The 25,242-nt window shown below is 36.3% G+C and overlaps 1 protein-coding gene across 11 annotated transcripts in view; it reads right to left on the bottom strand.

Annotated features, from left to right (window-relative positions):
* The window catches only part of HERC1 (HECT and RLD domain containing E3 ubiquitin protein ligase family member 1), a 191,398-nt gene that overhangs the window by 87,805 nt on the left and 78,351 nt on the right, over window positions 1-25,242 (bottom strand). For 9 of the 11 annotated variants that reach the window (XM_037155568.2, XM_037155565.2, XM_037155574.2 and 6 more), the window contains 10 exons: window positions 22,598-22,750; window positions 22,339-22,471; window positions 20,479-20,670; window positions 19,564-19,785; window positions 17,056-17,229; window positions 8,907-9,021; window positions 8,698-8,818; window positions 6,473-6,644; window positions 3,422-3,761; window positions 2,835-2,955 (listed from right to left, as the gene is read on the bottom strand). In XM_037155568.2, the coding sequence (XP_037011463.2) occupies window positions 2,835-2,955; window positions 3,422-3,761; window positions 6,473-6,644; window positions 8,698-8,818; window positions 8,907-9,021; window positions 17,056-17,229; window positions 19,564-19,785; window positions 20,479-20,670; window positions 22,339-22,471; window positions 22,598-22,750 (1,743 nt within the window). The remainder of the gene's footprint in view (window positions 1-2,834; window positions 2,956-3,421; window positions 3,762-6,472; window positions 6,645-8,697; window positions 8,819-8,906; window positions 9,022-17,055; window positions 17,230-19,563; window positions 19,786-20,478; window positions 20,671-22,338; window positions 22,472-22,597; window positions 22,751-25,242) is intronic. The other 2 variants (XM_037155573.2, XM_037155575.2) reach the window with 1 other exon arrangement.

Here is a 25,242-nt window from a genome sequence, read left to right as displayed (position 1 = left end):
AAGGATGACATATTTCAGCTGAAAAACCCAAACTGTCCCTGCTGCTTGTTCCTCTTCATCTGTACCAGGCAAACCCTCTGAGGATGAGTAACCAATCCAGGGTTCCCTTCATGTGTAACAGAATATGATCTCTCTAGTTCTTGACTTTCCTGCCTTTTATGGCACTATCCTTCTAAATATTCCAAAAGGAAAGATAATCAAGAGTCAATTGTTTTAAAAAATGTGTTTATTAATCTTTTTAAAATTCCGCAGAAACTAAATGAACCTTGGCAATTAAATCTGGACTCAACCCACCTCTACTGATCTATCTTCCCATTATGTTTTGAAAACATGATTTTCAAAATGTCTGAAACTATATTACCAAACTTATTCTTCACAGCCCAGTTAAGGCAAGTATAAAAGGTAGTATTTGTGCCCACTTCAAAGATAAAGAAGCTAGGGCCTTGGCCGGGTAGCTCAGTTGGTTAGAGCATAATCCCAATATGCCAAAATCACTATATATACAAGAATCAACCAATGAATGCATAAATAACTAGAACAACAAATTGATGTCTCTCTCTAAAAATCAATCAATCAATAAAAGATAAAGAAGCTGGGACTCAGAAGGGTTTAAGTGTCTTACCCTGTGTTAAAATAAACGGTGGGTCTTAAGCCTATTGTGACTAAGTCAGTTTCATTGTCTCTAAAAAGTATGCCACTTTAACTACATCTATCCTCATCTTTTTACTTTAGTTGAAATGAATTATCAATTATGTTTTACATATTGTAGAAAATATCAAGGACATTATTAAAAAAACCCAAGGCCTAAGAAGTCTATTGGAAAGAATACCAATAATACATAAATATGTCTGACATGTAACAAATTAGCGCTACTAACAAACTGCTATGGAAATGACAGTGAAAGTCCATATGTGTACAGTAATCTTGAGAAAGCTTTCTAGAACAATGGACATTTTAGTCAATCCTTAAAAGAGAGAGATAAATTAATCAACAAAATCCAAGAAAAAGACATTTAAAGCCAACAAAGCTTGAGCCGCAGCTTAAGAGGCAGGTTTGGGGTCTGGCTGGGAACTACTATGGCTCCAAAAACTAGCTCCAAAAACTGGCTCCAAAAGCAGGCAGGCAACATCTTCCAGAACCTTTGACTTCTGGGTAGGCAGGACAATCACTGGGGTTTTAAATAAGAAGGTAGCATGATAAGCAGGTGTTCTGTTGTTCTTGTTGTCTATATCTTTAAGAGATCTTTAGGAGTAGTCTCTAAGGAGAGAGACTGGAAAAAGCAGGAAGATCAGTTTGAAAACTACCAGTTCAGGCAAAGGTAACAAGGGCCTGAATTAAAAAGTAAAAAAGAAGGAATGGGGACAGAAATTTTACCAAAATAGATTAGACCATCATTCACTCATTCATTCATTCATTCATTCATTCAAAAAATGTAGTGTCACCATGGTTGGTATAGCTCAGTGGATTGAGCGCGCGGGTTGCAAATTAAAGAGTCGCCAGTTCGATTCCCAGCCAGGGCACATGCCTGGGTTGCAGGCCAGGTCCCCAGTGGGTCCCCAGTGGGGGGCCACGTGAGAGGCAACCACACATTGATGTTTCTCCCCCTCTTTCTCCCTCCCTTCCCCCTCTCTAAAAATAAATAAATAAAATCTTTAAAAATATATGTAGTGTCTACCTACTGTGTACCAGGCACTATAGGTGCTTGGGCTACAACAGTGAATAAAATGGTAAAAGTTCCTGTTATCAAAAAGCTTATATTCTACTGTAGGCTAACAAAAACTGATATAAATACAATAAGTAAATTATGTTAGGTGCCATGGGGTTACAAAAGCAGAGCAAGGTAAGACATACAAGGAATGAATGAGTATGTGGAAGGGAGGGGAAACTACAATTTTAAATAGAGTGGTCAGGGTAGGCCTCAACAAAAAGTAAAATCAAAATGAGTATTTGAAGGGAGGAAGTTAACAGTATTCTAGTCCAAAGAACGAGCCAAGTAAAGACCCTAAAGGGAAGTTGTGTGGTATATTTACAGAAAAGCCAAGAGATCAGTGTGGCAGGAGAGTCACCAGGGAGAACAGTGGGAAGAGGAGATTGGAGCGGTGGTGTGACCAAGATGTGTGGTCTTATAGTGGACTGTGAGGGCTTAGGGTTCTACTCTGAGAAAAAGGAAAATCACTGGAGGTTCTGAGTAGAGAAGGACATGATCCGTGTTAAAAATTATCACAGGGTTGGAAGACTAGATAATGAGACTGATCAGACTGGGAAAAAATGGATGGAAAAGAATCTCAGTAGACTGCAATACCAGGAACACGAACTGAGAGCACAAAGATACTAATAAAGAATAAAAGAAGGAAGAACAAACAAAAACATCATGAGACAATGAAACTCGTTTGAAAACACTGTTCGACTTTCCCTAGAGGAAGAACCTTTTATGCTTATAAGTATCCTTTAAACATCTTTTGTTTATGTAGCCCTTGTATGAACCCAACCTACTAACATAGGCAATATGAGAAAGGAGGATTGGAAGAAAGATGAGTTTATTTTTGGATAGGGTAAGACTGGGGTAACCTGACACATTCAGGTGGAATATCCATCAAGGACTCAGATGACAAATTGCAGTTTAGAAAGAAGTTAGAGGTAAAGACAAAAATCTGAGAGTCACTAACAGATAAGTGGAAAATATTTATGCAATATAATTGTCTCATTTCTCTCAGAAGTTCTTTTTAAAATATTTTTATATTCTAAAACAAACATATTACTTACCCTAATTAAAGCCTTATGTATCTATACTTTGAAAACAAAAACTATTCTTTACTGAATCTAGGAATACCTACCAGTGTGTAACCCTCTTCATCTGATTCAGGCTGAGACAAATCAGATTCACTCCTCGATTTGATCAGTCTATAATTTGGGCTTGCATGGACTAGTCGGCTCTCTGCAGTAAGACTTTCACTCCTGTCTCACATGCACAAAAAAAAAGTTTTTTAGTTTGGGACTGTTTGTGAACATAAAATTTAATGGAACTAGCAGCATAGAGATAATACACACACAGTGAGTAGTAATTATGCCTGTCAATGGAAAATTTTGATTCTTGTCAAAGCACAAAGCCCTTCCCAACTACATCAAAATAACTGGTGTGCTGCTAAATTACAGAGACATGCAAATAACTTTCTATGTGTCTCAACTACAGTTGTTTATATGTATGAAAAATTATGTCTCCTTATTTAATCAGAAATTTATATTTCAGGCTGAAGCAGTATTACCCTTTACGTTACTTTTAATTCATCCTAGTCAATTTGCACTTCCTCCTTCACCTCTGTGTTAATTTCAGAAGAATACTTTAACTACGAGAATAAACCATTTCAATGCATAATGTACCAAAAGGAGAAGAGTAATGTGTTAAGTTTCTAGTCAGTCCCACCTGGTCATAAGTCCACTCCCTTCAGAGGCACTTGTTGAAGGTTGCTGCAACTGTCCTTCTTCCCTCCGCTTCTGAAGCTCATCAATCACAGGACTTACTCCTAATATTAAGAGGGCACACCGATGGATCACGGAGTTGCAGGCAGCTGTGTACACATCCTGACCCTCAGGAAGGTCTGTGCTGACCCTTCGCTCTTGCTGAGACTGAGGAGGTGGATCATCAGCTCGAGCCCCAGACCCTGCCCCACTGTTCATTCTATCTCGATCTCGGCTACGAGCTACTTCACGAGCTGAGAGGAAACACTGAAAGATTTCTGTAACATGCAACACAAAAACAAGGTCTTAACACATGGGGAGAGAAGAGCAAAGAAAATAACAATAAAAATAGTCAAAACATTTGGACCAAAAACTTACTGAAAGATGGAAAATTATTTTTTAGACATTAAATGCAGTATAGTACTAAGTTAAAATTACATTAAAAATACACATAAAATATTAAACTTTTCATGAAAATTACAATAGGAAATAATGCCTTTATAGAATTTAGAGTGGATGATTCTATTTCTACTCTTATTTATAAGTTAAATCAGTGGTTTTCAAAGTGTGGTCTCAGACCAGCAGCATCAGCATCATTTGGACGCTTGTTAGAAATGGAAATTATCAGGCCCAACACAGACCTTCTGAATCAAAAGCTCTGGGAATGGGACCAGCAATCTGTGTTTTAATATGCCTTCCAGATGATTCTAAAGTCCACAAGAGTTTGAGAAGCACTGAGTTAGATAAAAATATGTATCTATGTTCATGATGTTGGTATGAAAAATGTCAGGTTACAAAAGAAAGACAAAATTTAAGTTGCACTACTTATAATGAAAAGGTCTCCTTCCCCTTCCAAAATCCATATAATACCTATCACCTACACTAGTTGTATCTTGAACACATTAAGTACAACCACTAAAAGTCTTTGCTGAAACAGAATATGGTTAAAACATATGGCCAAAGCCCTGGTCAGGTAGCTCATTGGTTGAAGCATCATCCCATGCACCAAAAGTCTGTGGTTTTGATCTGTAGTCAGGGCACATACCAAGGTTGCAAGTTCAATCCCTGGTAGGGGCTTGTACTTGAGGCAACCCATAAATGTTTCTCTCTTTCCCACTCACACATACACACACCCCTCCTCTCTATCCCCTTCCCTCTCTCTTTTTTTAAAAAAATTTTTAAAGATTTTATTTATTTATTTTTAGAGGGGAAGGGAAGGAGAGAGGGAGAGAAATATCAATGTATGGTTGCCTCTCATGTGTCCCCTGATGGGAACTGGCCTGCAACCCAGGCATGTACCCTGACTGGGAATCGAACCGAAATCCTTTGATTCGCAGGCCCATGCTCAATCCATTGAGCTACACCAGCCAAGGCTCTCTTAAAATCAATAAATATATCATCCTCAGGTAACACTTCAATATATATGTATTTTCTCTTAAATATGTGTATGTATGTAGCCAAACTGCCTTCAGAGTCAAATGGCATCACCAAGAATATCCTATCTGAAGCCAGCTCTTCCTAATTTATCAGTGTAAAAAGTCAGGGGGTGTACCAAGGTTCTGATGCAGTGGTAGATACTTCACAATAGGGAAATAAATAGTTTGCTCAAATTTGAAGTGAAGAGAGTATTCTCAATGGGGAACCAAGGCAAAGAGTTGGTAAAATACTAGATTCTTGTGTTAACATGGAAATTTAAACTCTAAAAATGAATCTGTATTTTATAGATTATGGCAATATTTTCATTATGCTGTTGAAAGTCCCTATTTCAATAAAAATCAAAGTGACAAATGCAGAGTCCAGAGCTAGAAATAAGTTAAAGTAATTAAGAGAATAGTCACTGGGATTTTGTGCAGACCTGGTTCTAATTCCAGCTGCTACTAATTGTGGCACTGGGCATTACAGTTTTGTTCCTTAAACCTCAGTTTAACCATCTTAAGTATAGGATAATACTAGAACTCATCTTATAAAACTTTTGCAAGGATTATGAGTTAATCTATGTGAAGCATTTGACCCAGGGCCCAGCATATATTAGAGGTTCAAAAACGGAAGCTACAGATGATTATGATGCTTTCTGTTACTATAATTGAGGGTTATACTTTGCTACTGTTTTTTCACCCTTTGGCCTTTGCTTTCAGGAATTCCTAAGCTAAGTTTTAAGTTCAACTGCAAAAAGTTTCCTCAGCCCAGGTTTCTCAATAGTTGTTGTCCCTTCCCATCTCCATTTAGATCTTATCTGTCCCTCTTGTTTCAACAGTTTTTGGTCTTGTTTTGAGCCACTTCAAAATCATTTTTAGAAGTATCCATAACACAAACTGCTAATAAAATGTCCAACTGATTGATATATACAGATAATACCAATACTAAATACATAGCTGGTCATGTTTAGACCACAAAGTGAATATACACTTTAACTTGAAATAGCCAAATCACTCAAAAGATAATAGCAAATGGTTAAAAAGCTTTAATATTTCTCTTTAAGTATAAAAATAGTTACCTTTAAAAACTGTCTGTAGCCTCAGAATATAAGTATGAAAAGTGTTATTTACTCAGCCAATAGTATTCTCATGTATATTCTTGCTCCTTTCTGACAACAGTAGTATAGTTAATGGGTGAAATTTATAATTTTAGAAGTTCAACATGTACAAATAATTGGGTTCTCCGAAAGGGGGGCTCTCTTCCTTACCACACAGAGGTTGGTCACACAATGCATAACTTGGAACCCCTGAGAGGACATACTTGGAATAACCTTATCCAGTAACTCATGGGCATCATTTCATGATGAGATTCAGTGGAACCGATACAGGTTCCAAAATCCTGCTTCCAGAGCTTTTTAACCCCAAACATGAAATTCAACAACTTCAGAATGTAACTAGCACAGAGCTGAAATGTTAACTAATGTGAATTCAGATTTAGAAAAATTGTAAATAAACTTTTGTCTTTCTCTTCCTCCTCCACTCAGTTCCCCTACCAAAAACAATGGCACAGTGTGTATCTGTAAAGTAAGGTATATACTCACTGCCAGCTGTCATCACTTCATGTTCACGTTCTTCCTCCTCATCCTCTGGCTCTGGATGCCCCTCCTCCCGGTCTCGCTCAGCCTGTTCCTCCATTTCAGCTTCTTCGTCAATGGTCCGGGTAAATGAATGCTCCTGAGGATCAACATCTGCAGAGTCCTGGTTTTCTGAGATCTTAAAGAAGCGACCAGAGCCACATTAAACATAATTTTAAAAAATTCTGAAAAACTTTGTTAAGACCTTGACCTTTTTATCATGAAAAATACCACTAATATCAATAACAACATATGAACATTAGTACAAAAAAAGACATACTGGAAAAACTGAAAAAATTAAGAATGTATGTACACAAAATACATACAGAGACACCTATATACTCTTTCTTCCTCAGTATTTTTATTATAATGTCTTGTTATACATTAGTATTCAAATTCCTACCCAGCTGTAAACTACAGAGCTGCAGCTTAAAATGAGTTATGATACCAAGAATAAAAGGTACTTAAAGAATATGAATTTTTATTCTACTCATCTCCCTTAAGTTCTGTATACTATTACTCTCTATAAATGTTTAATCATTCTAATTTAAAACAGTATTTTTTTTACATTTTGGTGAGAACATTTAAGTTCTACTCTTAGCAAATTTCAATTATTATTATTCAAAAATTAGAAATTTAGTAAGGACAATGTTCGCTTTATTTTCCATGGTGGTTATACTATCTAGCAGTCATTTAGAGGAAAAAGTCCTTACAACAGACGCTGAGAGAGTAACAAACACCCTAATAGTACTACATCATTTCCCCCACAAATCTCAGTATAAAGCATAAGTAAACAATTTTAACGATATCTTCAAATACATAAAAAAGTTATTTTGTAATTCATGGCCAGTAAATAAGAAGAATCTCACTGAGATGGGGATACTGAACAGTCAGTCTCACACAATACATAAAGTATTATCCCCATATATGTGAATTTCAAATATGAGCCTCAACAAAATGCCAAATTCACATATTTCATAGAATTTCAAGGTCATTAACAAATAGTTAATTTGATCCACAAATATTAAATAAGGGCATGCTAAAGAGTAATATAATAGAAATGTAGAAATGGAATTTGATTTTTAAAATCTAAAATCTGAATAACAGAGTGCAAAGCACCTACTGTATAAAGTTTCAAAGTAAGCATTTCTGAAGGTGCTGTATTATACAGGCTTATACTGCTAAGTACAGAATCATGTTATCAGGATTACCAAGCACTTTAGAAATCATCTCATTTTTGGTGCATGAATTACTGTATTCTGCTGTGTATAATACGCGCCTACATTTTTGGTCCAAACTTTCAGGAAAAAATCTTTCATTTTATTTTAAGTCAATTTTTATTTCTTTATATTTAGATACTTGTTTTTTGCATTATAAAGGAATTTTAGCATTTAGCTTTGAACAAATTATGGTATAGCAAACTTTATGTAACAAATAATTACGAAGCACAAAAACAGATACAAGGTATTTCATGTACAACCCATGCATAATGAACATCCTTATTTTTCCCTCAAAAATTTGGGCAATTAAGTATGCATTATACATGGCAAAATATGGTACTACTGGAACATCCTTAATAAGAGCTTTTAATCTTTACTCCCAGTGGTGAAAAACTCTTAATACTAGAAGGCTTTCCCCCTTATGTTCAGCTAACAATGATTCTCCATTCAGTTGTTACCCTTTGGTCCTACCTGTGCTCTCTGGAACAGCAAGAAACACATTTATTTCCTCTCAAACACAGAAGCTCTTTAATTATTTTTAATGCAGCTATCCTGTTACTCCCCATTTCTCTAGTTCTTACATAAGATGATTTTTGGACCTTTCACCAATCCAAGGTAGATTACTGATATCCCTCATAAATTATTAAATAGGATAATTCAAATGTGGTCTGATCAGCATAAAATAAAGGAGTCATATTTCATATGATTTAGACAATTCACTTTATTATCATTTATACAGCCTACGAATATATAAACTTTCTTAGCAGCCACATCATACTTGATTAATGTAGGGTTAAATAAACCCCCAAACTTTTGCTTGTCCAATTTTTTTCACTAGAAAAAGAACTGTTCCACATTTTATTGCACATCTGCTGAAAGCAAGGTACATTTTTTACTTGACATAAACAAATATGGAGCTATCTCTCACAGCTTGCAGAAAAAACATAGAAATTAACTGATTTCCAACTTTACCCATCTGTCTCGTGATGATGACCTGGTCTGAATAAGTTCAAGGCTCTTGCAAGCAAGTAAACGACTTCGAACTTTGTACACACAACGGTACACTTCTGATAAGCTTTTACCAGGTTGATATCTAAATAAAGAACCAAATTAGAAAAGTTACCTAATTTCTAGTATCATGAGAACAAATATACATCTGAGGATAGTTTTAAGTTACTTGCCGGCTTTCTCCACATGCTTGACTAAGTAAATTTGTGTGTTTCAGAAGAGCTGCAAGAACAAATCTAGACACAGTGTCCAAGAGCGATTCATTGCTTAAAGTTGCACTGTCCCAATCTGAAAATAAAAATAATGAACTGACATTTTAAAGGGTGCAGAAAACAGTTCAGAGGTCATTTTAGTAGCCTTAAGTAATCCAACAACTGAATGTTATTTTTCTTCACAGTTATTTAACAAATACAGTACTAGATCTTACAGACTGTTCTGTGTGCTAGTGAGCAAAATTGAGTCCCTGATCTCACAGAGCTTATATTCTATTTGAGGAGAGCCAGGGAGATAATAAATAAAAATATGAATATGACAGATAAGTGCTATAGAGAAAAATAGAGCAGGATAAGAACAGGGAATATTGTACCATGTGGGTTTGCTAGTTTTTCATTGCATTTTTATAGAGAGGAAGGGAGAGTGAAAGAGAGAGAGAGAAACATCAGTGTGAGAGAGAAACATCTACTACCCTCTCTCGTGCATGCCCCAACTGGGTATCAAACCTGCAACCTGGGTATGTGTCCTGACTAGGAATGGAATCTATGAGCCTTTAGTCCCTGGGACAATGCTCCCTCAAACTGAGCCACACCAGCCAGGGCTGGGCTTGCTATTTTATACAAACTGGTTTGGGAAGGTCTCTGATAAAGCTACAGTTGAGCACAGATCTAGGTGAAGTATAGGAAGAGCCACATAGAGACAGTATGCCCTCCAAAAAAACTAGGGTAGAGGCCCTGAGGTGGATTCATGGAAGCAAGTGTGGCTGGAACAAAATGTACTTGGACAAGAGCCATCAGAAAGCTGGCTACGACTAGATCACATGGGGCCTTGCAGGCCACTGCAAGTCCTCTAGGTGTTACTTTGAGGGAAATGGCAACCACCATTAGAAGTCTTTGAACAGAAATATGACATGATCTGATTTGTTTTACAAGACTCATTCTGACTGCTGAGTGGAGAACTTCCTATTGAAATAGCAACAGTAGAAGTAATTATTGCAGTAATTCAAGTGAGAAATGATGGGGGCTCAGATAAAAGTAGGAGCTATGAAGGTAATGAGAAATGGCCAGATTCCATATGTATTTTGAGGGTAGTATTGCAAGGATTTGCCAGATGTAGGAAGTCAAGGTTGACTATAAATGTATTCAAAATACAATTGGTGTTTACTGAGACAGGAAAACCACAGAAAGAACACTTTTGGGGGACAGGAAGCTAGAACTAGGAGTCCAGTTTTGAATATATTCTATAGATATCCTAATGGAGATACTGAGTAAACTAATCAGGTGTTTATATATCTGGTATTTGAAGTCATGAAAATAGGTATTGGTAATACATGTATACTGAAGTGGGTAAGAAATAAAACATTTGAACAGAAATGAGCACATGCAACTGACAATCCAAATCACAGCACTACATGATGAAAACCAGTCAGCTGCTTGCTTTAATTCCATGTTAGCATAGTAGTGCTACACTGTAAAAATGCAATAGTCAGTAAATTCCAAATGGTGGGATGTTTCCTATTTATTCCACTCCCAGAATGTCTGCTAAACAGACTATTAATTTGACAAATTCAATGTACCACTTAAAAGCAAAACAAAACAAGATACCCTTGGCAAATATTAAGTCCCAAGTTACCTTAATTTGTTCTAATCCCTGCTTAAAACTGCTATCCCAAGAGATAAAATGTAACATCTTGGTTTTTCAGTCATTTCTGTATGCTTAGGTAAAAATCTAAGTTCAGATTTACCTATTTTACAGATGAAAAACTGACAATATAAATATGCCAGATCTTAAGAAATTCTTAAAGCCCACAGAGAATCTTAAAATGATAGTTTATAGAACACAAAATTTTTCCACATTAGGTTCCTGAAAGATTATCTGTTCAGGGACTGACTGCTTGCTATCCTGAGAACTGTGTTGACTTAAAATCAAACATGACCCCACTTCAACCAAGCTAATAACTCAATTTAAAAACAAAATAAAGTAACACCCTTTGCTGTGTTTCAAATGTACAAGAATTGTCCTCCTATGCAATTTTTAAGTTTTATTTATTTTCCTTTTTATTGAATCTATTGGAGTGACACTGGTTAACAATACTGCAATACAAGTTTCAGGTGCACAATTCTACAACACATCACCTGTACACACTTCTGTGTTTTCACTACTCAAGTCAAGTCTCTGTCCATCCCCCCACCCCCTCCCACCTTCCCCCACACTCCTCCCCATCTCCAACCACCACACTGTTTGTGTCCATGAATTTTTCCTCTTTTTTCCCTTTCTGCTCTACCCCCTACCCACTCCACCCCACTGCCACTGCCAACAGCTGTCAGCCTGCTCTCTACCTATGAACCTGTCTCTATTTTGCTTGTTCGTTCATTGTGTTCACTAGATTCCATGAGTGAAATCATATGGTATTTGTCTTTCTCTGGCTTATCGCATTTAGCATAATGCTCTCCAGGTCTGTTCACAATGTCACAAAGAATAAGATCGCCTTCTTACTTATGACTGAGTAGTATTCCACTGTGTAAATGTACCACACTATCTTTTACCCACTCATCTACTGGTGGGCACTTGGGCCGCTTCCAAATCTTGGCTATTGTAAATAATGCTGCTATGAACACAGGAGTGCATATATTCTTTCAGTGTTTCAGGTTTCTTTTGATATAATGCCACTTTAAATGTGAATGGCTTGAAAGATCTAATCAAAATACACAGAGTAGAGCTCTGGCCAGGTAGCTCAGTTGGTTAGAATGTTGTCCCAGTATGCCAAGGTTGCTGGTTCAGTCCCAAGTCAGGACATACACAAGAAGCAACTAATAAGTACATAAATAAATGAAACAACAAATTAATGTTTCTCTCTCTAAAAAGCAATAAAATAAAAATTAAAAAAACAACAGCTGAATGGATAAGAAAACAAGACCCATATATACACAATAGTGTTTACAAGAGACCCACCTCAGAAAGATAGAAACTAAAAGTAATGAAAAATAATGTTTCGTGCAAAGGGAAAAAAAGAAAGCTGGGATAGCAACACTTATATCTGACAAAATAGACTTTAAAACAAGGGCTATAGTATGAGACAAAGAAGGACACTACATAATAATAAAGGGAGCAATCCAACAAGGGGATATAATCCTTGTAAATATTTACGCACCCAACAAAGGGACACCTAATACAGAAAGCACATCTTGATGGACATAAAGGGAAAGATGGACAATAACAGAGTCATAGTGGAGGATTTTAACACCCCACTGACATCAAATGGATAGATCATCCAGAGAGAAAATCAACGTGAAAATGACAGCCTGAAATGACACAGTGATCATATTAATTTAATTGATATCTTCCAAGCATTTCACCTCAAAGCATGAGAATATACATTCTTTTCAACTACACCTGGAACATGTTAAGACACAGCACAAGTCTCAAATTTAAGAAGAGTAACATCATACCAAGTATTTTCTCTGACTATAATGGTATGAAACTAGATATGGATCACAACAAAAAAAAAAAAAAAAGGAAAACACACAAAGGCATGGAGGCTAAATAGCATGTAACCAAACAGCAAGTGGGTTAACAATGAGATCAAGGAAGAAATCAGAAGATACTTGAAACAAATGAAAACAAAAAGAAAACTCAAAATCTATGGGACACAGCAAAAGCAGTCCTAAGAGGGAAATTCAAAGCATTGTGCCCTACCTCAAGAAACAAAAAAATTTCAAAGAAACAATCTAACTAACATTTAAAGGAACTAGAAAAAGAACAACAAAAAATCCTAAAGTGAGTAGAAGACAAGAAATAATAAAGGTCATAGCAGAAATAAATAAAACTGAGTCTAAAAAAAACAATACAAGCTCTGGCCAGATGACTCAGTGGGTCAGAACACTGTCCTGTACACCAAAAGGTTGTGAATTTGATCACCAGTCAGGGCACACACCTAGGTAGCAAGTTTGATCCCCAGTTAGGGCACATGTGGGAGGCAACTGGTTAATGTTTCTCTCTCATATCAATGTTTCTCTCTCTCCCCCCACCCCCACACCCCACTGTTTCCTCTCTTTCTACAGTAAAATCAATAAAAATATCCTTGGCAGAAGACTTTAAAAAAAATAAAGACTTACTTAAAAAAATACAAGTGACCACCCATGGCTGGTGTGGCTCAGTGGACTGAGTGCCAGCCTGTGAATCAAAGGGTTGCCAGTTTGATTCCAGTCTAGGGCACATGCCTGTGTTGTGGGCCAGGTCCCCAGTAGCAGGTGTGCAAGAGGCAACCACACGTTGATGTTTCTCTTCTTCTCTTTCTCCCTCCCTTCCCCTCTCTAAAAATAAATGAATGAAATCTTTATATGTGTGTATATATATATATATATATATATATATGTATGTGTGTGTGTCTGTGTGTGTGTTGTGTGTGTATATATATATATATATGAGCAATCAATAAAACCAAGAGCTGGTTCTTTGAAAAGATAAACAAGATTGACAAACATTTAACCAGACTCATCAAGAAAAAAGAAAGAGAACCCAAGTAAATAAAATTAGAAGTGAAAGAGAAGTAACAACTGACACCACATAAATACAAAGGATTGTGAGAAAGTATTATGAACTATAAGTCAACAAATTAGGCAATCTGAACAAAATTAATAAATTTCCTAGAAACATACAATCTTCCAAAACTGAATCAGAATGACTCAGAAAATCTGAATAGACGACAACTAAGGAAATTGAAGCAGTGACCAAAAACTCCCAAAAAACAAAACTCCTAAACCAGATGGCTTCACAGGTGAATTTTACTGAACATTCAAAGAAAAAAACACCTATCCTTCTCAAACTATTCCAAAAAATCCTAGAGCAGGGAAGACTTCTACAGTCATTTTACAAGGCCAGCAATATGCTAATTCCAAAACCATATAAAGACACTATAAATAAAAAAAATTATAGGCTGATATCCCTGGTGAACATATATACTAAAATTCTCAACAAAGTTTTAGCAAACCAGGCGAGTGATACATTAAAAAGATCATACACCATGATCAAGTGGGATTTTTATCTAGGGATACAAGGGTGGTACAATATCAGCAAATTAATAAATGTGACACACCACATAAACAAAAGGTAAAAACCACGTGATATCACATCAATAGATGTAGGGGAAAAAAATGTCTTGGCTGGTGTGGCTCAGTGGATTGAGTGCCAGCCTGAAACCACAGGGTTGCCAGTTCGATTCCCAGCCAGGGCGCATGCCTGGGTTGCAGGCCAGGTCCCCAGTGGGGGGCGAATGAGACACAACCACACAGTGATGTTTCTCTCCCTCTTTTCCTCCCTCCCTTCCCCTCTCTCTGAAAATAAATAAGTAAAATCTTTAAAAAGCATTTGATCAAATTCAGCATGATATATGATAAAAACTCTCAGCAAAGTAGGATAAAGGGAACAAATCTCAATGTAATAAGGGTCATATATGACAAACCCACAGCCAATATCATATTCAATGGGCAAAAACTAAAAGGATGTCTCTTAAGGTCTCAGGAACAAGACAGGCATGTCCACTTTCACCATTCTTACTCAAAACAGTACTGAAGTCCTAGCCATAGCAATCAGACAAAAAGAAGAAATAAAAGGCATCCAAATTGGAAAGGAAGTAGTAAAACTGTCACTATTTCATGACGACATGATACTGGACATAGAGAACCCTAACAATTCCACCAAAAAACTACTAGAACTGATAAGTGAATTCAGTAAAGTAGCAGGAAACAAAATAAACACCAAAAAATCAACTGCATTTTTATATACCAATAATAACCTATCAGTAAGGGAAATTAAGAAAACAATCTTATTTATAATTTCATCTAAAAAAGTAGGAACAAATTACCCAAAGATGTAAAAGACTGGTACTCAGCGAATTGTAAGACACTGGAAAAAGAAACCGAAGAAGATACAAACAAGTGGACACATATATCTCCAGGCAATTTTTAAAGTAATGAGTTGTTTTTAAAGACCTTCATTAAAGTTTTGGTCATTTCATACCAAGCACTACAGAATGTTTTCACTACTCAAGCATAAAGTCTAGGACACAGTATCTAAACAATTCAGCAAATGGAGCCATACGATTATACTTTTTAAAAAGTTCTCACCGCAATAGAACAGGTGATGATACTAAAGAAAACCTAACTGCACATTCCAAGCAAATGTATACACATGACAATGTTAGAAAATACAACTTTGAAAGTAAACTTCTTTTGTCTCATTACAATATTTTTTTTATATCTCCAGTGGGAGTCAACACTATAGAACAAATAAAAAAATGAATGATAAATTGGATGAGATTAAAACTTCCAAAGGTATCATCTCACTGGTGGTTTAAAGGACTGAATAATATGTATCTCATTTCACTTTTATTACACAAAGTACAATAAAAGGTGAAAATGTATTTACTCTTAACAGTTTTATCACAGAAGAAAAGAAATCCAAAGAAATAGGGCGAAACTAAAGATAGAATAAAAATATATGTAACATGGAAAAAGACAACTAGGAATACGTGATTCTGAACAATCCAGGTCGTTGTTAAAAGGGAAGCTAAAAAGAAATCAGGCATATCCTTTGAAAACTTGTACATAAATTAAATATTATAAACTGAAATACTACTACACGCATAGCACTTTACTACCGTACTTCACAGTACACCTTATTTCAAATTGATATCTTCACGAGTACTCTGAAGTTGGCGACTATTTTACAGAGGAGAAAAATGACCAAGCCCAGAGCTGAGATATCTATCTACATTCATATATTTTCAGTGCTGACACAAGGGTTTGCAAAGGAAAAAGTCCATTAAACAGACTTTTATACTAAATCCATTTACACTGCATGGAATCCTTCAGTAAAAAGATTGCCTCTGGATTTATTTTTTATATTAATCTCAATTGTCCCATAGTGGGTTTGCTTCAAATGGGATACATGTACATTAAAAAAAAAAAACTCTATTTGCCACAAAGAGGAAAAAAATTTTAAATGTTATTTATAAAATATCCTTTTCTATAAAATGTAATAGGGTGAGCCCTATGATTTTCTATTTACAAGTATTGTGTATACAGGGTCCAGCACAAATAATGCCCCTTTTTTATTACAATATCTTTTACTATAAAATCATAAATATGTAATTCTGATAACAATATCATACTCGAGCACACCATATGACATTTTAGGTGAAATGTTCAAATTAAAACAATGAATTATTTCACCCATAGTATCACTCCACCAACCACGCTGAAGCAGGTGCTGCTTCTGCTGGACCCTGTTAGTTAGTATTATGAGCTTTCTAAATATTGGGTTGGCCAAAAAGTTGTTTGTTTTTTTTTCTGTAAGATGGCTTTAGTAGGGCTTAGTTGCCTTAAACTTCACCTAAACAATTTCGTGAAACTGTATTGTGACAGCTGTCATATCACTGTGCATAAAACAAACAAACAAACACCAGCCCTGGCTGATGTGGCTGGTGTAACCGAAGGGTCACAGGTGCAATTCCCAGCCCGGGCACATGCCTTGATTGCTTTCCAGGTTCCCAGTAGGGGGCATGCAAGAAACACTGATGTTTCTCTCCCTCTCTTTTGCCCTCCCTTTTCCTCTCTCTAAAAATTAATAAATAAAATGTTTAAAGAGTTAAAAATTAAAAATACATCCAAGTTGGTGAATATTTGTGTAGCCACTATAATATTAAAGATGAAAGAAAATATGCAACATTTTTAGCATATTATGCTTTATTATTTCAAGACAGGTAAAAACACAACTGAAACACAAAAAAAGATTTGTACAGCATATGGAGAAGGTGCTGTGACTGATCAAATGTGTCAAAAGTGGTTTGTGAAGTTTCATACTGGAGATTTCTCACTGGATGATGCCCCACAGTGAGGTAGACCAGCTGAAGTTGACAATGATCAAATCAAGATGTTAATTCAGAACATTCAATGCTATACCATGCACAAGACAGCTGACATACTCAAAATATACAAATCAACAAAGTTACTGGTAAAAATGAAAAATGTGTCTTTTACTTATACAGAAAAAACCAGACGGACTTTTTGGCCAACCCAGTATTTATCCCCTTTATCCTCTTCATCTTACCTTTACTAACAGCATAATCCTGCATGCTGATCCAAAGGCTTCGCGCAGGCTCTTTTGAACAACCCAATGCCAAATCTACGTAGACAGCAATTTCAGGCCGCAATTTGTAGTCAAAAGGCTTCTGTTCTTCATTTCCCGAAAGGGCTACTTCTAAGAGGCAACTCATACATTTATCTAAAAACAAAATTATTTGTCATTAATTTTTAACCTCATAAATTTTGGTGCCACAAAATCTTACCATATTTACTTAATGCATATAAAATGATACATTTCAAACCGGTTTTAAGTAGGTGCTACAAAGTTCTTTAATGTTTCTCAACTGGAGATAGAATCACGCCTTCCATCTTCTCCAGGAGGATGAGTGACAAAACTCCAGGGAGGCGTCCTGGCACTGCAGCAGGCAGGGCCTGCACGGGCACTGCCACCTTATACAACCAAGAACTCTTGTTCAAAAACAGAATGGACTCCTTTGAGAACATGTGACCACTGGAAAAGAGACTGGACATGAATTTCTTCTTTTTTGTAGACAAAGGGAAAATAATCAGTTGAGTCAAGAGAGAACACTGATACCATGAACATTTGTTCATGTGGTTCCTATCTTTCAGTGGGACATTTGGTATTCAGAAGTAATTTTCCATTTAAAATACAAATAAAACATTCTCTAAATGATAGGTTCTTGGGCTAATGCCAAAAGTCAATTTAATGCATAATATAATTTAATAATCAGATAGTTACAATTTTACAAATGACAAATACCTATTCCTAATATATTTTATAATTTGAAAACTGAAAAACAACATTAAAACTACAAGTGATTTTATCAATGCTAAAGACCAGTTAACTGAATAAAGTAAATATAATAGAAATATGAGGAAGGCAGAAATATAATTGGTACTTTTGTCCTAGGAGGGCATCTGGGACTAACAAAGAATTACATACTGATAGCAGTTACCATCTTTATGATGTTAATTGAAATATCTCTTGAAAAACCGTAATTCCACTTTTTTTTATACATATATCATAAAATACCAGTCTAGCATTCATCAACCATGGTCAGAATCAACTTCTGGTTCATAACTGAAATAATGAATACACATTCCTATTTGGAAGAGGAAGAGAATCTTTAACAGCTCTCCTCACTCCACTCTCCATCTCTCCGCCCAAGAGCAGAATCTTTCTGCGATTTCTGTTTTTGTTTCTACTTTGTTTTCCCTCTTGAGACCTCTTAGATTGAGCTTTCTCTTAGACTTTCCTTCTTAGACACTGAGTCTCTTTCTCTTATCAGATAATAATGAATTCTTTTATCTAATATGACCAAATAGGCTACTAAATCTAACTCACTATTTTATGGATTAAAATTAGCGGCCCAGAGAGATTAAACGATTTATCCTAGATAAAACAACTAGATCATCTGTTCAGGAACTGGAGAAATCCTCATGTTCAGACAGTCAGAGAGCTAGCTTAACAGCAATGTAGACAAATGGGAGATGAGGCAGAACAAAGAAATCCTTAAAGACATCATAAATAGGGAGGAAAAATCACATAAGGTAACTCCAGCACGAAAGTAGAATCAGCCAGGAAGACGAAGAATGCCACTCACCTCTGAGAGGTGTTTGAAAATTGAGCACTGGGTAAATCATGGTGGGTAAACTTACAAAGCTTTATATTCTATGAAGCAGTTTCATAACCCTACAACCCCAGAACACAAGTAATTAAGCATTTTCCCATTTTTATGAGTTAGGTGACTTGTCCAAAATGAGTACTAAATAATGACAGTGAGCTTTCGCCAGCGTGGCTCACTTGATTGAAGAATCATCACGTAACTGAAAGGTTGAGGGTTCGATTCCCAATCAGGGCACGTACCTAGGTTGTGGGTTTGCCACCTGTATTTGACCACCAAATACAGGTGGCAACCAATGTTTCTCTCTTACATGGATGTTTCTCTCTCCCCTTCCTCTTTCCCTTCCTCTAAAAGCAGTGAAAAAAAATGTCCTCAGGTGAGGATAAAAACAATTAAAAACCACCTGGCTGGTGTAGCTCAGTGAAATGACCACAGGCCTGTGAACCAAAGGGTTGCTGGTTCAATTCCCAGTCAGGGCACATGCCTGGGTTGCAAGCCAGGTCCCCAGCAGAGGGCATATGAGAAGGCAACGGCATGTTGATGTTTTTCTCCCTATCTTTCTCCTCCCCTTCCCCTCTCTCTAAAAATAAAATCTTTAAAAGAAAAAATAAACAAATCTTTAAAAATTTTTCAAAAATAATCACAGAATGGGACCAGGACTGCATTTTCCTAGTTCACAGGCTCTTTTCACTACCCAGTGCTGAAACACAATGCTGCAGGATTTAACTGTTTTTCTGAGGGCTTCAAGTTACAGTCTCAGATCTCGTACCCTCCTAATGCTGCTGTTTCCTGTCAGTATTCTATTCGGCAAACCCAGGGTAAGAGAAATTTCTAATAGAGGTTCAAACACAAACATGTATTTTAAATGTTGCAAAGAAGCACATTACCTAACTGAGGGGTGTCCATTTCTACGCCGTCACTAAAAAGTGGTGTTTTCATCCAATATGCAGTGTCCTGTTCCTCTGGAGACACAGGGGAGCCCTGAAGCATGCCACCAAGACAGCGCCCAATGAGGAGGGCAACTGTTCTTTCCAGATCCACAAGCCACACCCAGGACTGAGCTGGCTGAGGTAATGGCAGGCCAGCAGGATCAATCAGTTCTGGCCCTCCTGAAGACAAAATCATTAATAATTGTGTCTTCATCATGTATTCAAGATTCTCAAGCTATGTCCTATACTAACAATAAGATATTAAAGCAAAACAATTTTACAATGAGAAGAAATTATAACACTTTCTGTACATATTCCCTTTACTAGGCTACCAATTTAAAACATCCAGATAAGTTATGCTATCAAAAATGTCCTTTGTATAAGCCCTGGCTGGTGTAGCTCAGTGGATAGAGCTCAGGCCTGCGAATCAAAGGATCGTGGTTCGATTCCGAGTCAGGGCACATGCCTGGGTTGCAGACTGCTTCCCTGCAGGCCAGTTTCCAGCAGGGGATGCACAAAAGGCAACCATACATTGATGTTTCTCTCCCTCTCTCCTTCCCCTCTATAAATGAATAAATAAATAAAATCTTTAAAAAAAAAGATGATCATATAGATTTGATCTTTTAAAAATTTTTTTAAAATGTCCTTTGTAAAGTTATTAATTTTAATGTTAATATGACACTGTTATATATGAGCAACTTCTTAAGTTTTCCCATATAAGTGCCCACTTTAGACTGTAATCTCTGAGAAGATAACAACTTAATCTTTTTCATTACATAACACACCCAAGTGTCAGGTATGATTTATCTGATGCATGCAAGGGGAACCATTTTTCTCAAAAGCATTATTTGCTCTTTTATCATCTTTACTTACCGTGAAGAGGCCACTGTAACTCTTGGTCTTCTAACAGAGCGGCAGCTGGCAGGAGTCTATTAAGGCAATCAAGAGGTGGCAACAAGTCGAGGAGGTAACTCAATAAAGGCCGAGCCACAGACACGGGGAGTAATAACAAGGAATTAACAATCTGGCAGAGCATACTGCCTGCAGCTGAGACGTATATCACATCTATGAAGGGGAAGAAATTCAACATGGATCAACTGTTACAAAACTTAAAAACGAATTTAACCTAGAATTACAGTACACTAATTCAATAACTCTGTTGAACATGTATCTGGTAGCTCATGTGGTATTAATATTTACTCACTTTCACAGAGCACCACCAACAGACACTTAGTGGGAAAGCATACATATATCTCATGCCAATGAATTTAAAAGATTATAGCTCCCTCCTTTAAATGCATTATGAAGTTGATTCACAAATTTAGCTTTTCAAGATTTACCCCAGAAATATTTCCTGAGTACCTGAACAACATACCAAGCACTATTCTAGGTGAAAAGGATATAGCCATGAACAAAGAGCTAAAAATTCCTGCCTTCATGGTGCTTCCATTTTAATGAGGGAAGCCTTGTTTTTAAAACCAAATTTACTTTTAAAAAAATCGAGAACACCTCAAGCATCTACCTTTTTATTATCTGTATCAATTTTAAATCAATTTTGTTTCGATACATATTTCACTGTACTTAAGGGTAGGATGGACTATTGAGAGATGAGCTCAGTTTAAACGGATGAAATTTCTAATGCCTGTGCAACAACACAATGGAGGAGTCTAGCATGCAACGGTTTTAGTTTCCCAATTTCTTGGTGTGGTATTAATATTTACTCACTTTACAGAGCGCCACCAACAGACACTTTGTGGGAAAGCTTCTGAGATGATTTGGTTTTAGACAGACTACTGAATTTTTTAGTGAGAGAACTTGTTTTTTCAGTGGGAGAACTTGTGAGATGATTTGGTTTTAGACAAATTACTGAATTTTTCAGTGGGAGAACTTGTTTTCTCAGCAGGAGAACTGGTGAGATGATTTGGTTTTAGACAGATTACTGAATTTTTCAGTGGGAGAACTGGTGAGATGATTTGGTTTTAGACAGATTACTGAATTTTTCAGTGGGAGAACTGGTGAGATGATTTGGTTTTAGACAGATTACTGAATTTTTCAGTGGGAGAACTGGTGAGATGATTTGGTTTTAGACAGACTACTCAATTTTCTGCCTTTAGGACAACCAAAAAAGATACCAGCAGGTAACCAGAGAAAGGCTCGTGTGAAAAGGAAGCCCTCAGCTAGGTGCACACAGGAGAGTCAACATGCACATGATGGTCAGACAATGGAACCAGGTAAGATCAGTCAGGTAGAAATGAGGGTTGCAGACAAAATTCAGAGGAGCCTACACATTAAAGGGCATGTCTATGGAAGAGGCGTTTACAGAAACCAATGAAAAACAGAGACATATGAGTAAAAACAGAATTATGATTACACAGAGCCCCAAGGAAAAGAAAGCATTTCAAGAAAGAAAGAGAAACAGTGGAAAATGCTGAAGAAAGGTAAAGAAATAGATAAAAATCTCACTTAATGCAATTTAAAATTAATCTTTTTGCACATATATTATCCAATGCCTTAAAATTAGGCCTCTGTCATGTCAATTAACTTTTAAGGTTACCTAGATCAGTGTTATTACCATCACCCCCAAACCAAGATCAAAGGGGTTTTCAATAAGAAAGAGATTCAAGATCATTTTTATTCCACTCAGAGGTTTCAGGCCCTCATAAGGTTTTGGAAAGGTTAAGAACACTTACTTTACAACCACTGATTAAATTTGAAATCTAGTTTCAAACACACCTCTTAATTTTCCTCCAACGCTGCCATTCCAAGGACTTTCTTTGAGCAAATTTGCAGAACGTGAATAAATATCTGTGGCATGAGGCAATAAGAGCTGAAGATGTTTATGAAGCAATGCCACACTGCTTGAGTTCTGAGGGGAGAAAGTTGCTAAATTACTACTTGAAAGATCAAGGTACAAAAATATCATGGCTTCACCAAATAGCTGAGTTTCAAGGTCCCTGAGAAAGACCACCATAAAAAGCAAATAATCACATACCTCACTAATGTTATTGATATGGCAAAAAGCCAGTAGCTGTTTCTGTAATGAACACAGCAGTTCATGAAGATGAGCAGGCTGACTGTTCTCCGAAGATGATGTTCCAAGTAAAAATTTATCACTATTCTTTTCTAGCTCTCCAAATGCTTGATCCTAGAAATGATACATAAATGAAGATTATATCTGAAGTATTTGAAAATGAAAGTAATGTCCTACCATAAGTGATTCTGATTTAAGAAGCCATTGTCTTTTTCTTCAATATTACCTTTAAATCTTTGCTGTTGTTATCAGCTATTAGATAGTAAGATTTATCGACAATCTCAATTTGATTTTTCTTTTTTTTTTTTAAGATTTTATTTATTTATCTTTAGAGGGGAAGGGAAGGAGAGAGGAAGAGAAATATCAATGTATGGTTGCCTCTCATGCATCCCCCACTGGGAACTGGCCTGTAAGTCAGGAACGTGCCCTGATTGGGAATCAAACCACAATCCTTTGCTTTGAAGGCCTGCGCTCAATTTGAAGGCCACTGAGCTACACCAGCCAGGCTCAATTTGATTTTTCCATTAAAAAATACATATTTCACCAAAGAAATTTTGAAAATACAGAAAATAGGAAAATAGTACAATACCCAGAGATAATGTATTTCAATATTTTTTATTTTATTTTATATTAATTGATTTGAGAGAGGAAGGGAGGATGGAGAGGGAGAGAGAGAGACAGACAAAACATGAATTTATTGTTCCACTTATTTATGCATTCACTGGTCACTTCTTGTACGTGCCCTGACTGGAGACTGAACCCACAACCTTGGTGTATCAGGACAATGCTCCAAGCAACTGCGCACTACCTGTCCAGTGCCTCCATATTTTAATGCTATTGTTTTCCAGATCTCTTGTGTAAACTTTTGTTTCCACATGTTCTGTTATTTCTAAGATCACAATTCTTAAACATTAAATTTGTTTCTGATTATAAAAAAGTGGCCTAGACATGACAATTAAATATAATGTGATCTTGGATTGAGATGGGGGTTGCTATAAAGGACATAATTGGGACAATACAGAAATCTGAATGTGAACTGCATATTAAATAACAGTTCTGCATCAATGTTAAATTTCCTGAGTTCTACAACTCTTCTGTTCTTGTGTAAGAGAATATCTTTCTTTTTTTTTTTTTAAGATTATATTTATTTACCTTTAGAGGGGAAGGGAAGGAGAGAGGGAGAGAATATCAATGTATAGCTGTTTCTCGTGGGTCTCCCAATGGGAACTGGGCTGCAACCCAGTATGTGCCCTGACTGGGAATTGAACCTCGATCCTCTGGTTCGCAAGCCCGCACTCAATCCACTGAGCTACACCAGCCAGGGCACATCATTCTTCTTAAGGAATGCATGCTTAAGTACTTAGGAATGGCCAGCATGGAATCTGCAACTTACCCTCAAATGATTTAGAAAAACAAATACATAGAGTGAGCAAATGTAATAAAGGGTATGAGAAGCTCTTTGAATGATTTTTGGGTTTTAAATTATTTCAAGTTAAAAATATTTTTTTTAATGTGCAATATAAAAAATCTAGGAAATACCCAAACTGCAATTTAAAAAAGTTAAAAATCACAATTGAGCAAACCACCCAAAGAAAAATCACTATTAATATTTTTGGTGTACTTCTTTCCTGATTTTTTGTGACTTTTTCATAATATTGCTTATGCTATTTTTACTCTTTTCCAACAAGTTCACCAACATTTGCTACATTTTCATAAACCATGTATATGTAAAACTTGAGTCATACAATATTCCATTGAGCATATATACTATAACTTAATCATTCCCCTATTTTTAGATATTACATTTGTTTCCAATTTCTTATTTCTTATTGCTTATAATGTAATGAACATCTTTATACATAAAATATGGTTTATGATTACAACATGCAAGAGTCTCAGAACATTTTAAGACCCTCACTACAGAAGGACATTTATAAGCTCCCAAATAAGCACTGTCAGAGAGAAAGCGAATGTTTGTGCCCCCTCACAATTCTATGTTGAAACCTAATCCCCCCAATGTAGTAGTAAGTGGAAGCAGGGCTTTTGGAAGGTGAATAGTCCTGAGGTCAGAGGCCCTCATGAATGGCATTAGTACCCTTATAAGGAGACTTCAGAGAGTTCCCCTGTGTGAGGACAAAGGCAAAAAAGACAGCTACCTATAAACCAAGGAGCAGGTACCATTAAATCTGCCGGCACTTTGTTCTTGGACTTGCCACCTCCAAAAGTGAGAAATAAATTGGTGTTGTTTATAATCTACTCATTCTAGAGTATTCTATTATAGCAGACCAAACAAACTAAGAAAAGAACCATTATTTTTAAATCTTGGACCAAGACAAGTATGGTTTAAATCACAGTGTTTTTATTATGATCTTAGCTCAAAAGGAGTATTTTACTGCCACTTCCACATAATGTACACATCTGCCTTAGTCCTAATGACATAATAGAGGCATTACTTTAATTCAGCATAGATGTTCCTTACAACTTTGGAAAAAAATTCAGTCAATAACAAGTGGATACAGATATACTGTAACACTGTTGCCATTCCACTTACAGGTAAATATCAGATCAAACATTCTTAAATGTCAGAGAAAATAATTCTACAGGAA

Source organism: Artibeus jamaicensis, unplaced genomic scaffold (assembly GCF_021234435.1).
Source record: "Artibeus jamaicensis isolate MK-2021 breed Jamaican fruit bat unplaced genomic scaffold, CSHL_Jam_final contig_548, whole genome shotgun sequence".
Taxonomy (NCBI): Eukaryota; Metazoa; Chordata; class Mammalia; order Chiroptera; family Phyllostomidae; genus Artibeus; species Artibeus jamaicensis.
The sequence above is the reverse complement of the archived record's forward strand: the minus strand, read 5'-3'. Positions and strand labels throughout refer to the sequence as shown.